This window comes from Xenopus laevis, chromosome 2S (assembly GCF_017654675.1).
Source record: "Xenopus laevis strain J_2021 chromosome 2S, Xenopus_laevis_v10.1, whole genome shotgun sequence".
Lineage (NCBI taxonomy): Eukaryota > Metazoa > Chordata > Amphibia > Anura > Pipidae > Xenopus > Xenopus laevis.
In genome coordinates, this window is record NC_054374.1 from 82373027 (window position 1) to 82388829 (window position 15803).

General features: G+C 38.2%; 1 protein-coding gene across 22 annotated transcripts in view; it reads left to right on the forward strand.

Moving 5' to 3' along the window:
• The window catches only part of macf1.S (microtubule actin crosslinking factor 1 S homeolog), a 162286-nt gene that overhangs the window by 12941 nt on the left and 133542 nt on the right, over positions 1-15803 (forward strand). For 13 of the 22 annotated variants that reach the window (XM_018241763.2, XM_041584060.1, XM_041584058.1 and 10 more), the window contains exons 2-6: positions 12107-12168; positions 12931-13020; positions 13106-13207; positions 13755-13832; positions 13915-14007. In XM_018241763.2, the coding sequence (XP_018097252.2) occupies positions 12107-12168; positions 12931-13020; positions 13106-13207; positions 13755-13832; positions 13915-14007 (425 nt within the window). Of the gene's footprint in view, positions 1-619; positions 807-11397; positions 11638-12106; positions 12169-12930; positions 13021-13105; positions 13208-13754; positions 13833-13914; positions 14008-15803 lie in introns of those variants that run through there. The other 9 variants (XM_018241768.2, XM_041584073.1, XM_041584071.1 and 6 more) reach the window with 3 other exon arrangements.

Consider the following 15803-nt stretch of genomic DNA (forward strand, 5'->3'; position numbering starts at 1 on the left):
TTGCATGGTATTATATGAGGGCGTTGCTTCAGACAGACTATGTGTAAATAATATAATTTGTTTTTCTATAGCTGGGCTCCTGCAATAAATTAAATTTGACTGTTCCATGCTTTGTTGAAATCATGATATCCATATAAAGGTCTCCGTCTTGAGTCTGCCAGCTGTCACTGAGCAGGTGATGAAATTCAATCCATTAGCCCCCTCCCATGTCAAGCTTAACATGCAGCCCCTTTAAACACACAAGTTCATTTGGACCATTATCACCCAGCTTAGGAGATGCTCAATAGCTAGGGTGCTGAGTTGGTGCTGTACACCGAAACTTTAGCCAAGTGTGAAGGTTTGCAAGCATGTTGGCAGAACTGCATAATCTTTCTGTAGTTTGTGCATATGCTTGAGGAAATTGTATTAGTAAATTACTTTATTACCCCTCAGCTATGTATCTCTAGCTGATAGATTCCTGGGGCCAGGCAAAATTATTAGCCTTTTTTGAGTAAAGGTCAGAGAGTAAGGGAGAAAAAAAATCCTCGATCAGGGAGAACCTGTCAGTGTAAGGTGTAGGTGTCACATTCTGTTGTAAATCTGTTTTTTGGATACATAAATTTCCCTACAACAAGCTGAGTTCTGCTTTGTGCATCCTTGTGTGTTTGTACTACAGTAGGGGGGGGCGGCTGCCTATGAAAGGTTAATTTACTTGTAGGGCACAGAGATACGAGCTGCTTTGTGACCTGCCATTGTTCAGTTCATTGAGGAGAGAATGAGCGTCTCCATCTACAAAAAGTTCCTACTGGACCTAAATAGTGTAAAAGGTACGTGGGAAGCCTTATATATTGCCAGTAACGATTGTTAGTTGTGTTTGCGAGCAATCCCCTATTGTGTATTATTGGTATCTTTCAATAAACCCCCCCTACTGTATTTGTGTTGAAAGTCCTATGTACAGAATTTGTGTATCTACCAGGGTCATGTCTGATTATCTTTTTTGTGTTTGTGTGGGTGGGGTACTGTTTCTGTCTGTATGTCTATATGTGCAGAAATTCACTTTTGCTTACATTCCTATGTCTTTCACATGTCTGTATATAGGCAAACTACCTTGTCTTTATTCGCCATTCATAATTTTAATTTTCACTAACTGTATTTATTGGGGTAATTTATATACATTCTTAGGCTGTCTTACCCCAGTTTGCTAGTAGTTTCTTAACAAGAATAGATTTTTCTTCTGTCTGTTAGGGCGGTGCTTGTCCCTTATATATTTTGCAGCATTGTAGTTATAAATAGTTATCTATAGTAAAATTGTCATGTTTGTGTTGTTTTGTCATTTCTCTGTTTTTGTGAATATGTGATATGCTTCAAGCTCAGAGACCATAATGCATTTACTGCTTATTAGTACAGGTATGGGATCCGTTAACCTGGAAACCTGTTATCCTGAAAGCTACGTATTAATGAAAGGCTGTCTCGCATAGGGGTATATTTATCAAAGAGTGAAGTTAATAGTGAAGTTCCGCCACTAGAGTGAAATTCCGCCACTAACCATTCATTTCTATGGGGTTTTTAAAGGCGTATTTATCAAAGGGTGCAATTTCACTTTCACCCATTGATAAATACGCCTTTCAAAATCCCATAGAAATGAATGGAGAGCTGCGAATTTCACTCTAGTGGCGGAACTTCACTCTTTGATAAATTTACCCCATAGACTCAATTTTATCCAAATAATAAAAAATTTCCTTTTTCTCTGTAAAAATAAAATAATACCTTATACTTAAGGGTTGTTCACCTTCCAAACACTTTTTTCAATTCAGTTGTTTTTAGATTGTTCCCCATAAATAAATACTTTTTTCAATTACTTTCCATTATTTATTTTTTACTGTTTTTCTAAAATCTAAGTTTAGAGTTGAATGTTTGTGTCTCTGGTGTTTCAGTCTGGCAGCTCAGTAATTCAGGTGCAGACTTTAAACTGTTACACTTTTGCAACATTTAGTTGATACATTTAGTTGATACATTTCGCAGCAGCATCTCTGGAGTATTAGCAACTATTGTATCAATTCTAACAGCTGCCTGTAATGAAACCCAGAGATTCTGCTCAGCAGGGACAAAGATAAGAAATGTATCAACTAAATGTATCCATTTAGAACAGTTTACAGGGTCGGCGACCCCCCCTCCCAGGGCTGCTTCAATATTAGAAAAACGTCCACACATAGAAAATAGAAAGTCATTGGTAAAAGTCGTTATTTCTGGTGATCTATCTGAAAACAACTAGTTGTTTGAAGATGAACCACCCCTTTAACCCAAATGAACATATTATTAATCCTTACTGGAAGCAAAACCAGCCTATTGGGTTTATTTAATGTTTACATGATTTTCTAGTAGACTTAAGGTATGAAGATCCAAATTATGGAAAGATCTGTTATCCGGAAAACCCTATGTCCCAAGTATTCTAGATAACTGGTCCTGTATGAGTATTATTCCCCCTCAATTTTTTTTCCTGTCCTTGCCCTCTTCATATCTGGAGTGTAAATATGTTTATTTTCCTGTGGTACAATATAGCTTCTTTCTAGTCATACCCCACCCATTGCAGTACCCCCACTGCGTGTGTTGTATGGGCATATCCAGACTGTTACCTAAGCTGTACTATAAGCCTGTTGAATTAGGCTTCTTCCCAGGTTGGCCCATTTTAAATTGTCACAACACAGATTCAGTAGGACCAAAGAGGTGTAATAGGGCCAATGCCCATGTGTAGTCGGTATGGATTAACCAGGCTGAGTGGGCCTGGCGTGGCTTCTGCACAGGCTCGGTGGGCATGGCAGGAAGGGAATGGATACAATTGGTTTGTGTTGGTGCAAACAGCCTTTGAGCAGGGGCTTAACTACAGAGGAAGCTGATCCTGCGGCTGCAGGGGGCCCCAGGAGGTATAGGGCCCCCATGAAGCTTGTATTCATATGCAATTTCAATAAATATTTGCAATCTCTAGACATTTGAGGGGCCTAAAAAATAATTTGCTGTGGGGCCCAGTAATATCTAGTTACACCACTACCTTTGATGCTGCAATGCATATGTTGCAGACATTCTCCCAAGTATATTGCTATTATATAATTGCCAGAAGAGCTTTTGCTTATAACCTGCTCTTTATTTTTCATGTTAAAATGTTACCAGTAAAATTGGAATTTGAACTCTATAGCAGTTCTGCCACCAAGCTGCGTATAGGAGTGTTGTCTTAACAGTTGTCTGTATGCTATATGGAATGTTGTTTTGTGAATGGGTAACTTGAATTGAAATATTTGAAAGAAAGGACTTTGCTAAGCATGCATTCTATTCAACTGGTAGATATATTTTTAATCTTCATCTTACATTCTTACATCCAGTGTTTGTAATTACTGGCCACTCGCCAATCTGTCCTAGGATATATAGCCTTTAAAAAAGTCAATCCATTGTTCAAACCCCAAGTGCATTACACAAATCCCAATGAAAATACTGATATTAAAATGATACTGTCATGGGAAAGCATTTGTTTTCAAAATGCATCAGTTAATAGTGCATCTCCAGCGGACTGCTGCACTGAAATCCCTTTTTCAAAAGAGCAAACAAATTTTTTTTATATTTAATTTTGAAATCTGTAATGGGGCTAGACATATTTTAGTTTTAGTTCAGTTTCCCAGCTGTCCCCAGTCATGTGACTTGTGCTCTGATAAACTTCAGTCACTCTTTACTGCTCTACTGTAAGATGGAGTAATATCACCCCCTTCCCTTTTCCCCCCATCAGCCCATTAGCAGAACAATGGGAAGGTAACCATATAGCAGCTCCCTTCCGAACACAAGATAACAGCTGTTGGGTAGATCTAAGAACAGCATTTAATAGTAAAATCCAGGTCCCACTGCAACACGTTCAGATACATTAAGTGGCCCATTCACTAAGTTTGAGTGAAGGAATAGAATAAAAAATACTTCGAATTTCGAAGTATTTTTTTGGCTACTTCGACATCGAATTGGCTACTTCGACCTTCGACTACGACTTCGAATCGAACGATTCAAACTAAAAATCATTTGACTATTCGACCATTCGATAGTCGAAGTACTGTCCCTTTAAGAAAAAACTTCGACCCCCTAGTTCGCCACCTAAAAGCTACCGAAGTCCATGTTAGCCTATGGGGAAGGCTTTCCAAGTTTTTTGTGCAAAATCCTTCAACTTCGATATTCGAAGGATTTTAATTCGCCAGTCGAATATCTAGGGTTAATTAACCCTCGATATTCGACCCTTAATACATCTGCCCCTAAGTAGGAGAAACAACAGCCTGCCAGAAAGCAGTTCCATCCTAAAGTGCTGACTCCTTCTGAAAGCACATGACCAGGCAAAATGACCTGAGAAAAGCTGTAAAAATTCAAGATTTATATGTTTAAAAACCATGAAAACCTCTAAGGCAAAACTTTGCCAAGTAAAGGGTGTGAAGGTGCTACAGAAGTCAACGAGAGCTGTGCTAATCCTTTTGGACCGCTGTTAAAGCAATTCAGACCCAAATAAAGGTGGCACGTTAAGATTTTTAAAATATCTTTTCGTTATTGCAAGACCAAGCTTATCTTGAAATGATTGTTTAAATTTGTGATCAGTCCATCAACTAAAAAGACCATTTCAAGCGATATTGTCTAGTTGAAGCTACGAAAACTGTGGGTAGTTGCATTCTTGACCCTGCAAACAATTGGACAATGGCATTTCACTGTGACCGATGAAAATTTTGTAAACTGACTGATATTGGACAAGAAATCATTAGCTGCACCATCGTTCTGTGCCCACTAACCTCATAATAATTTGACAGACTTGCAGAATCACACTAAAATTGGTCTATAGGGAAAGAAAAATGTTAAAGTCTATGGCCACCTTAAGGAACAATAACACCAAAAAGTAAAAGTGTATTAAAATGAAAATATAATGTACTGTTGTGCTGCATTGGTACAACTGGTGTGTTTGCTTTACAAACTCTGCAATAATGTATGTAAACAAGCTATTGTGTAGCCATGGGGGAAGCCTTTCAAAGCTGGAAACTGAGAAAATGCACAGCATACACAGCAGATGACAGATAAACTCTGTAGTCTAAATTGGAATCTACAGAGCTTCTCTGTTATCTACTGTGTATCCTGTGCTTGAATGACTGCCTCCATGGCTGCATAGAAGCTTGTTTATATAAACTATAGTTGTATTTCTGAAGCAAACACTCCAGTTTTATAATTGCAGGACACCACTACATTATATTGTCACTCCTTTAAAACACTTTCATTTTCTGATGTTACTGTTCCTTTTAGATTTTAGTGTACAGTAGTTTTATAGTTACGGTTATTTTTCAGACTTGGAACACATTTCCTGGTCCACATTTCCTTTCTGGCAAACCACCCAAGTGCTATCTGCTCAAGTTAGACATGCAACACATACGTTAAGTGTAAGAGACAGTGTCCCATAATATAAAGTAGGGTCAATTACTTTTTACCTTTTAAACAGAATGCTTTAACTTGGTGAGATTGCTATACATCCCCTTTAAGAAATACTCTATAAAAAAATATATTCTGATACATTTCAATTGTTTCATTACATCTATAGACAAAGGATATCTGAAAGTATATGCTATTTTATGAGCTGATCAACTGGTAACTGAGTAAAACACTATTATATATTATAGTATAGCATTGCAACAGGTCAGCAGCAGTATCAGCTGCCTGCTCTGGAAAACATGAAGAATGTTATATGAGAATAAAAAGTTTTCCTACTAAAATGTTTCCATAAAAACTACAAACACAGTTTTAAATCTTTAAAGCTTTACTTTTATATACAGTATGGGCAGTATTACAGTTAGAGTTACTATTTAAGGTATCATAAAACAGACAAATGTCTTACTCGGTTACTGCATACATGGTACCCTTATCTCCTATGTTTGTGTTTTTCCTGTAATGTACCCTGCAATGTTCTTTTGATCCCAAGTGTTTGGATCTCTACTGTAGTTATTGCCTTTATGTAATCCCTCGGCATGCCTGTTTCTGTGCTGTTTTTCCTTTCAGTCCTCAATAACGGCCCCTTGGAGTTCTCTTGTCACGTGCTGGAGCAGGCCCTGCAATACAAGGTGCTCCTGCCTGATAAGCAGGAAGTTCCTTTCACCACTCTTTACAAAGATACTTTAGAGCAGGCGTGCCCATACTTTTAGTGATGTTGTCCCATTATGATCTACATCCATAATATCAGTGTTGGCATTCTGTTCAATGGACAATATTAATTTTGATTTATAATAGAATTTATATTACAAAGTTAAAAAACAACTATTTCTTATGTAGCTTTAACAGAAAAAATATCTGAATGAAAAGCATGAAATAGGAGTGTGATTTAAACAAGTTGCTTATTGACAGTGTCTTGAGATCTACTGATCACCAACTAGAGGTCTACTGGTAGATCCCGATCTACATTTTGGACACCTGCTTTAGAGCTTCCATTCCTGAGCCCTTTTGTTACCTCTGCCCTTACCTTATAGCCTTTGCTCTATTATTTACTAATCCAAATATACATTATCTCCTTCATCAGGCAGGACTGCATGACCAAGTAATCCAGTGCCCCTTGATTTCAGTAACAGACACAAATTATTGGTACTGCCAGACAGCCATCCTTGCCTATTTGCTGAATGCAGTTTGTCTCAGCTGATGTCCGTATAACCTAGGATTGGTGTTTGTTCATAATATTCTGTCTCACTTTTTATATTGCCATAGATCTCTGCCCCTCTTTAGCTTTGACTTTGGCATTCTGTGCAGTAAAAATGCAAGTAAGCCATGGTTCAGACAGACCATATTAAAAAAATGATTTAGGTTATTTAGAGGCTTCCAAAATGTCTTGGGATTCTGCCAAAGTTCCAAACTGAGTCCTGTATTTCCCTCTGAGCAGTGATTTATAAATCAGCATTGAACTGTAAATTCTATGTAATGCTGCATCAAAATAATTACTGCTCTGTAAAATGTCTCCTGTTTATACAGACCTGAGGCCACATTATCTGTGTCACCAGTAGAGAGCTCTCTTGGCCAAAGCACATGATTACGTCTCTTTCAACATTCCTTCTTTTAACCACTGTACCTAGACTATATATGCTCTCAAAATTGTAAGAGGCCTGCTGAAAACCAGTATTGTAATACACTAGAAAGAAACCCTTTCATTGCTGAAAACAAGTAACTCTTCAATCAACCATTTAACTCATATGTGTGTATGTGTGTTTGTGTAACGCGTTTCTTGTGTTAACACATGTAATCATAGGCATTGCCTATGATTACGTGTGTTAACACACAAAATGTGTTAGAAGGAGAAATGTTGGGGAAATAAAGTCACTTTTTAATTCACCGATGGCCTCTTTTTTTGTGGAAGTGCACACAACAGTACTTTGTACTTGATACAAACTAAGATAGAATTAAAGGTAGAGTAACACCAAAAAAAACTAACATCAAAAATTGAAAGTGTTTTAAAGTAATGAAAATATTGTGTACTGTTCCCCTGCAATGGTAAAACTGTTCTGTTTGCTTCAGAAACACTACTATAGTTCATATAAGCAAGCTGCTGTGTAGCAATGGCGAAAATTTAAAAAAAGACTATATGGCACAGGTTAAATAGTGGATAACAGATAACACCATTATGTTCTACCTGAGTCTTTTCTCCTTTGACTGGATGCCCCCCATTGCTACACAGCAGCTTTACCAGTTCAGGGCAACACTGCATTATATTTTTATTACTTTAAAACACTTTCATTTTTTGATGTTACTGTCCCCTTAATCCTTATTGGAAGCAAATCCAGCCTATTGGGTTTATGTCATTTATTTAATGTTTAAATGATTTTCTAGTAGACTTAATGTATGAAGGTCTAAATTACAGAAAGATCTGTTGTCCAGAAAACCCCAGGTCTCAAGCATTCTGGATAACCGGTCCCATACCTGTGTGTGTGTGTATGTATGTATGTATGTATATATATATATATATATATATACCAGTAGTCAAAGGAAGCACTCACGGCATCAGGGTGTTTGAAAAAAGTCCTTTACTAAATCAACATCTACGCGTTTCAGTACCTCAAGGGACCGTCATCAGGATGCCCTTTTCAGCAGGATTCCAATTCAGCCAGATCCTTGTGCCTGACCCAACCGAATCCAAATCCTAATGTGCATATGTAAATTAGGGGCGGGGGGGAAATCGTGTGACTTTTTGTCACAAAACAAGGAAGTAAAAAATGTTTTCCTTTCCAACCCCTAATTTGCATATGCAAATTTGGTGCATCCCTAATATATATATATATATATATAAATATATATATAAATATATATATATATATATATATATATATATATATCTCTCTTTCACATAGAGCCGCACACCATTTTCTTCTTTGTGAATCAAATAATATTTATTTGCATAAGTCTGTGTTCCAACGTTTCTTTCAAGGAACACAGACTTATGCAAATAAAGATTATTTGATTCACAAAGAAGAAAATGGTGTGCTGCTCTATGTGAAAGTTATACATAATATTTGAACCAGCACCCACATCTAAGAAATCCGGATCCGACTGCTACTGCCTGCAAGAAACAGCCTGCCAGTTGGACAGCCAAATTGTGTATTTGTGTAAAGTGGGCCGCCGCTTGGACAGCCCTGCTTTACACAATTACTAAAGCACAATTAGATATTTCTGATTAAGCAAAGGCTCATCCTTGAGTGTAAGGGGATATGTATGTAATGTGTTCATATATGAAGATCCAAATTACAGAAAGATCCGTTATCCGGAAACCCCCAGGTCCCAAGCATTCTGGATAACAGATACCATACCTGTACGATGAAAAAAAAAATATTTGTGTTCTATTATTTGAAAATGCATTTTACAAAGTTGCACTACCCCTAAAATTGGGGAACTGTACCTAGAGAGCCTTTTAAATATATTATTGATCAGTTTAGCTTTTGAATCCCACTCTGGTGCTCCTTCACTACAATTCCCAGTATGCTTTAACCACTGATCCCAGTATACTGGTAGTTATTGTCTGGCAGTGTCATGATGGGGGAAATTTGTTATTGAGTGTCTGTCTGTATATTGTATATTAAAATTACAATTAAGGGCTGCTGAGCTGAGCTGTTTTTGAAGGCTGTCTTTGCAGTGTGACTGCTTACAGTGCAGTGTCACTGACTGGAGCATGGGACAAGTCAGCATGTTTGCACTGAAATTCAAAATAGTCCCTGGTATTTGAAGTACAAAATGGTCTAAACATGCTCATAAAAGGCTCAATATATATCACCGGCCTGTGGAAACTTATATCAGCCCCATCTCTTTTGCCACAGTTTGCAGATTGACTGCACAGGCCTGGGTGAGTGGTATTGTTACTGCCAATGTGTTTAAACTGTCAGCTCTATGCAACAAGAATTAGTGATTTGAATGTTTGTTTAAAAGTTATTAAAGGAAAACTATATCCCAAACAATGTAGGTCTCTGTAAAAATAGATTGCATAAAACAGCTCATATGTAAAACCCTTTTTCATGGAAATAAACCATTTTCATAATAATATACTTTTTTAGTATGATTTGCCATTCACTAATCATAAATAGAAAATTGCCATTTTAAAAAATAAGGGCCACCCGTGGCATCCTAGAATTCACGGTGCACACAAACATACCAAATAAACTATATATGTTAGTTCACATGAGCCAATTAACAGATAGAGTTCTGTCTTTTGCTTCCACACTTCTTTTTGTTACAGTTAGGATAGTATTTAGTAGTTAGTTGTAGTATTTTGCTTAGTAAAATGCTTAGTTTTTCGAAGTCGCCCTAAGTTGCCTCACAAGGAAACTTCGGACGGCTTCGGAAAATGAAGCGCTCTGAGTGCCATCCTGCCGGTGATTTATATTCTAGCCAGGGCTGGATTTACATAGTGGGAGCCCCTAGGCCAGGGGTCAGCAACCTTTACTTTCAAAAGAGCCATTTTGCCTCCTCTTCCTCTAAAGAAAAATAGTCTGGAGCCACAAAACAACACAGCTTATAAACTTTTAAAAAATGTAACTTTTTTTTAATTTTAAATGTTACAACAACGGAAAACAACAAACAAAAGTGCATATGTACAACAAACAAGTGTGCATATGTAGGCCTACTTTGAAATAAATTAAACACTGAATAACCCTAATAAATGCTAGTGTTCTTATCTGTTTAAAGGTGAGGGCTAAAGACGTCAATAAAATATGTGTCACATCCACGTCTATAGCCCTCGCACCTGCTGCAGCTGAACTCTGGAGGCTTCTCTCTTGTCTTGAGTGTGTGACCGTGGTAAGGACCATGATGAATCATTTTAATGCAGGTCGGTCTTGCCTGTCACTCCTGTGACGTCTGTACAGCCCTCGCACCTACTGGTGGCTTCCTGAGTGTGCGACCGCGGTAAGTTAACCGTTGGCTTACCGCGGTCGCACACTCAAGAAGCCGCCAGCAGGTACGAGGGCTGTATAGACGATGTGACAGGCAAAGTCGCAAGACCGAGCCACAGAGAGCAGGATGAAGAGCCGCATGAGGCCCCGGAGCCGCGGGTTGCCTACCCCTGCCCTAGGCCCACTGCCGTTCGTCGCCCCTGTCCCCTCCAGGGGGACAGTAGCAATGGGGATTGGTGCATGGGAAATTTAAAAAAAGATTGTATCTCCAGCGCATCCCCAGTGTTTTTGAACCAATGTGGGTGCGGTTGGGAAGCATGCCGCCCCCCTAAAATCCTGTCGCCCTAGGCCCGGGCCTACGTGACCTTTCCACAAATCTGGGCCTGATTCTAGCCGGCAGGAAGGCTTTTCGGGGAGATTGGTTGCCCGGGTGACTAAATCTCCCTGAATCTTAGCGTGTGCCCTTACCCTAAATGAAGTTGTCATTGATGAATGTTTGGCCTGATTCAAATAATGGATTTTGCTAAGGAGAAAATAATGACTGTTGATTTTCTTTTATAGTAGCAATGTCTCTATTTAGTTACCATGTATAAATAGGGAAGAATGTGACGGTGAAGTCACAGAAGGATACAATATTTGCACTTCTTTGTCAGTTCTGATCAATGACATATGGATGCATGAGTGTTGTGTCCTTGTGTGGAATTTCAGCTTGTGATAAGCTGGACACAGGATTGCAGGACACAGCCTCCTTCTCTTCTCCCATACCCCCCCCCCCAGCACCTTCCCATGTAAAAGTGCTAGTGTTCATTCCTCTTCCAGCACTTAATTGGAGTGTATCCCTTGCCTGGAAGAACTGAGATGTATGGGAGGGGATTGCTGAGGTGGGCTTCTTTTGACATGTCCCAGCTGGGGAAAAGGTGTGTGCATACCTGAAGATGGTGTGGAGTTCAGTTTGCCTCAGGCTGAAACTGCTTCCTGAATTAGAGAACATCGTTCTCAGGATGAGATCACTTATTTGCATCCAGGCCTTAAACAGAATCACTGTACCCTAAAAACCAGATTTACGTCTGGGTACACTCGTGAACTGCCTGCAGGATGTGGGAGGAGACTGACAGTGAAGACTTGCTGCTAATGGACCCCGTGACTGTCACCCTGACAGGAAGCCAGGTGCAGGGGCTGTCTGCCATGTGGAAACCTAGTTGGCAGAATTTATCCAGCTCACACCTTGTGTGTCTGATGTGTTGCATGGGTCAGTATGTACTCTAAGTGTAGGAAAGGTGGGAAGAGATGGAATTGTGAGCTGTCAAGAGAAGTATTTTGCATTCATTGCTACACTGCCTGCAGCTTACCTCCTCTAATGTCTCAGCTCTGTATATTTAGCAATATTCCTTTAGCTGTGTTCACATCCACAGGATAAAGTTGTGTGTGCGTGCGATCTGACAAGTAGAATCTGCTTCTTAGTAACTCTTGTTGTTATAGTGTAATATTGTTGAACTACATTTTGCATACTCTACCCCCCTCCATCTCCCACAATACTTCTCTTTTTGCCGTTGTAACCTTATATCGCTTCTCTGGATAATAGTGACTGCCTATTCATCTGTGCAGGGATTGGGCTGCACCAGATTATAGTAATCTTCGTCAAACATGCTACTTCCCATATGAAATAGTTTTTTCAGGTATCTGTGTATTAATGTTTCATGTTCCTTTTGTTTTTCCAGATGAACGTGATAGGGTCCAGAAGAAAACATTTACCAAATGGGTCAACAAACATCTCATCAAGGTGCGTTTGAAATTTCTGTAATATATTCGCTATTTTAAGAGTGGGAGCTGCCAGGTTTATCATTTCAGCAGATTATTCTTAATAGTTTTCTGAAAAACAGCACTGTTCTTTCAAAGTGTATGGGTATTCCCTTGGTCAATGTATGAAATGCAGCAATATACACTTTTTTACTGTATATGTGCAAATATGCAATAAATTGTGTTCAGGGCAATAATTAGCTTTGTCTTTAAATTTTTTCCATGTATTGAAAGCTTCAACAGAATAAACCATCCTCATCAGACAAAATGTCAAATTGATTAAGAAGCCGCCACTTTTTATATGTGACGACTGAGCCACTATGTCACTTCCTGTTCTCTGTGCCACTTGACCAGAAGTGATATCACAGCTCATCAAAATAGATGAGAGCACCCAAGGCATGCTGCAAAGCATAATGGCACACAGTATTTTAGTGGACCCTGTCATTTAACACAAAACAGTGGCAGTCAAATTGTCCCTGTCTGCTTGTCACCTTTCATAATGTTATTGAATAAAACATTCCTTGTCTGAGGCACATGGAGTGGTGATCACCTATCATTGCTCATTGCGTGTGTCAGGGCGCTTTTCCTTTAATAATATTACAATTGCTGGACAAACACGAGTGATTTTATTGCCACTGTTTTGTTATATTCTGTTTAGCATCCTGTAAAATAGCTTCTCTTTAGTTGGAAAATATTGCCCCGTGCAATATTTAATGTTCCCTTAATGTTTCTGCCTGTAACATAGGTTCGTAAACATATCAATGATTTGTATGAGGATCTCCGGGATGGACATAATCTCATCTCCCTCCTCGAGGTGTTGTCTGGTGTCAGACTGGTAAGCATTACCTACTTCTTAAACAGATCTACTTTTCCATGTTACCCCCCCTCATTTCTCATAGTCTCATTGCCATGTCCATCAGAACAAGGACCCAGAGGCTTCTCGGAGCCTGCGGCTCTCTCGTCTGCCATCTCGCCGCCTGCTGTTGATGAGGGAAGATATGGAGGAAGACCCTGATGATGCTGTATGTCCCCAAAGCTGTCAACTGTGTCAGATAACCCAGAGGGGCTCCTATCTGCACAGTGTAATGGGGAGCCATGCAATGGGTCATCTGTCTGCAGGAACAGCTGTGTGCTGTGTTATTTTAGCATGAAGGGGTCACTATTAGCTATTCTTTATAAGTGTGCAAGCACCTCATCCAAACTTACGTCACTGCATGTGATGAAATATATTCCACATCTTTCCCTTAATCTGAGGCGGAGATGTTTTTATTGACTCAAAAGTTTTTGCACTTAAAAACCAAATGTTTTCCATTCTCTGGTGACATCAACTTAAATATTTGACAACTGACTCTTCTTATTCTAAGCTATCCTCTCATATCATCACTCACATTTACTTATCCTTTCTTGCCACCTTTGCATTTATTCTCACAGCTCCACTTACAGCATACCACTTTTCTTTCCATTATATTCCTTACAAAGGCTACAGTACATCCTATTATTATCTCTTACTCTCTGTGCCCCTCTGTTCTTAGTTTTCAATATTTTGCTGACTATGCTCTTGCCTTGCAGCCTAGAGAGAAAGGGAGGATGCGTTTCCATCGGCTACAGAATGTTCAGATTGCCCTGGATTTTCTTAAGCAACGACAGGTAAAAATATACAGAACTATTTGGATGGGTAGCTTCCTGTCATTGAAATAAGTTGATGTACTGATCTATATTTTCTTCTTAGGTGAAGCTAGTGAATATTAGAAATGATGACATCACTGATGGAAATCCAAAACTGACACTAGGGTTGATATGGACCATAATCCTTCACTTCCAGGTACAGATCTTAATTTATATTGCACATTGTACACATGCTATATTTAGGATTATACATAAATGATGCTGAGTAATTAAAGTTAAATTATGAGGTGCCATACAGCAGCAAAATATCTCTAAATGTCTTTAGTCCTTTTAAAGGGGTTGTTCACCTTCCAAGCACTTTTTTTTAGTTCAGTTGTTTTCAGATTATTCACCATAAAAAAAAGTATTTTTTTTTACTGTTTTCCCAAAATTCAAGTTTAACATTCCTGTCTCTTGGGGTTTCAGGTTTGCAGCTCAGTGATACAGGAGCATTCTGACGTGTTACATTTTGCTATATTTAGTTAAAACATTTCTCAGCTGTGTATGTGGAATATTAGCAATTATGTATCAGTTCTAACAGCTGCCTTTAATATTCAGCAGGGACAAAGATTAAAAAAAAAATTTATCAATTAAATGTATCAATTTAGAATAGTTAAAAAGTCTGTGAGCCCACCCCCCCCCCCAGTGAAAAATGAAGCTTTACACTTGAATATTAGAAAAACGGTCACAAATAGAAAGTGATTAACAAAAAGTCTTTATTTCTGGTGATCTCTCTGAAACCAACTAAACTGAAAAAAGTGTTTGAATGTGAACAACTCCTTTAATACTGAGATTAAATATTGCTTTACTTCTTCTCATGTCATGCCTTTCTCTGTGTGAATATCATATTCTAAAAAATTAAAATGATGACTGCTAAGGTGTCATGAAATTAAATATTTTATTTTCACAGCCTCTTCAGTTTATATAAAAATTGCTAATACCTGAAAATATCAACCAGGTTAAACTCTTAGTCTGAGTAGTGCAGCCTCAGATAATTGGAGTGGTTCACCTTTATGTTAACTTTTAATATGTTAAAGAGTGTCCTATTCTTACCAAATTTGCATTTGGTCTTCATTATGTCCTTAGAGTTTTTAAAATGGTGGTTTACATTTAAGTTAACTTCTAGTATATTATAGAATGGCTAATTCTAAGCAACATTTGAACTACCCTTAATTTTTTTTCTTTATTTATAGTTTCTAAATTATTAACTTTATAGTTTTTTATTGTCTGTTTCCAGCTTTCAGAAGGTTGTCATTGACTCCATCTAAAAACAAATGCTCTGTAAGGCTAAAATTAATAGTTATTGCTACTTTTTATTACTCATCTTTCTATTCTGGGCCTCTCCAGTCCTAGTCCCTAGTCCCTAATTCAAATAAATGCATGGTTGCTAGGATAATTTGAACCCTAGCAACTGGATTGCTGAAATTGCAAACTGGAGAGATTTTAAATAAATTGCTAAAAACGGGTAACTGAAAAAAATCACATGTAATGAAATTGAACATTCTTCGAGTTAATTTATAGGTGTACAATCCCTTTAAAATAGCAGCAGCCACAAGCCTGTTGCTCGGTGAGGCTGCAATTTTTATTGTTATTCCTACTTTTTTGTTTCTTATTCCTATTTTGTCCCCCTGCTACATATATATTCCAATCTCTCATTCCAACCACTTCCTGATTGAAAGGCTAAATAATACTCTAGCAACCATATAGCTGCTGAAATATCAATTAGAGAGCTGCTGAACAAGAAGCTAAATAACTGCAAAACCATAAAAAAGTAGAAGACCAATTATTATACCAAATATTCTCAGTTTATCAATGTCTAATGTTGATTTAAAGCTGAACAACCCCCTTTTTTTACTATACCAACCAACATTTTTATTCTGATGTCCCTCAATAATTATCTAAACGTTCTTTTTCCCTTCTCTGTCTGCTTTTAAATGTACTGATTTCAGTGCT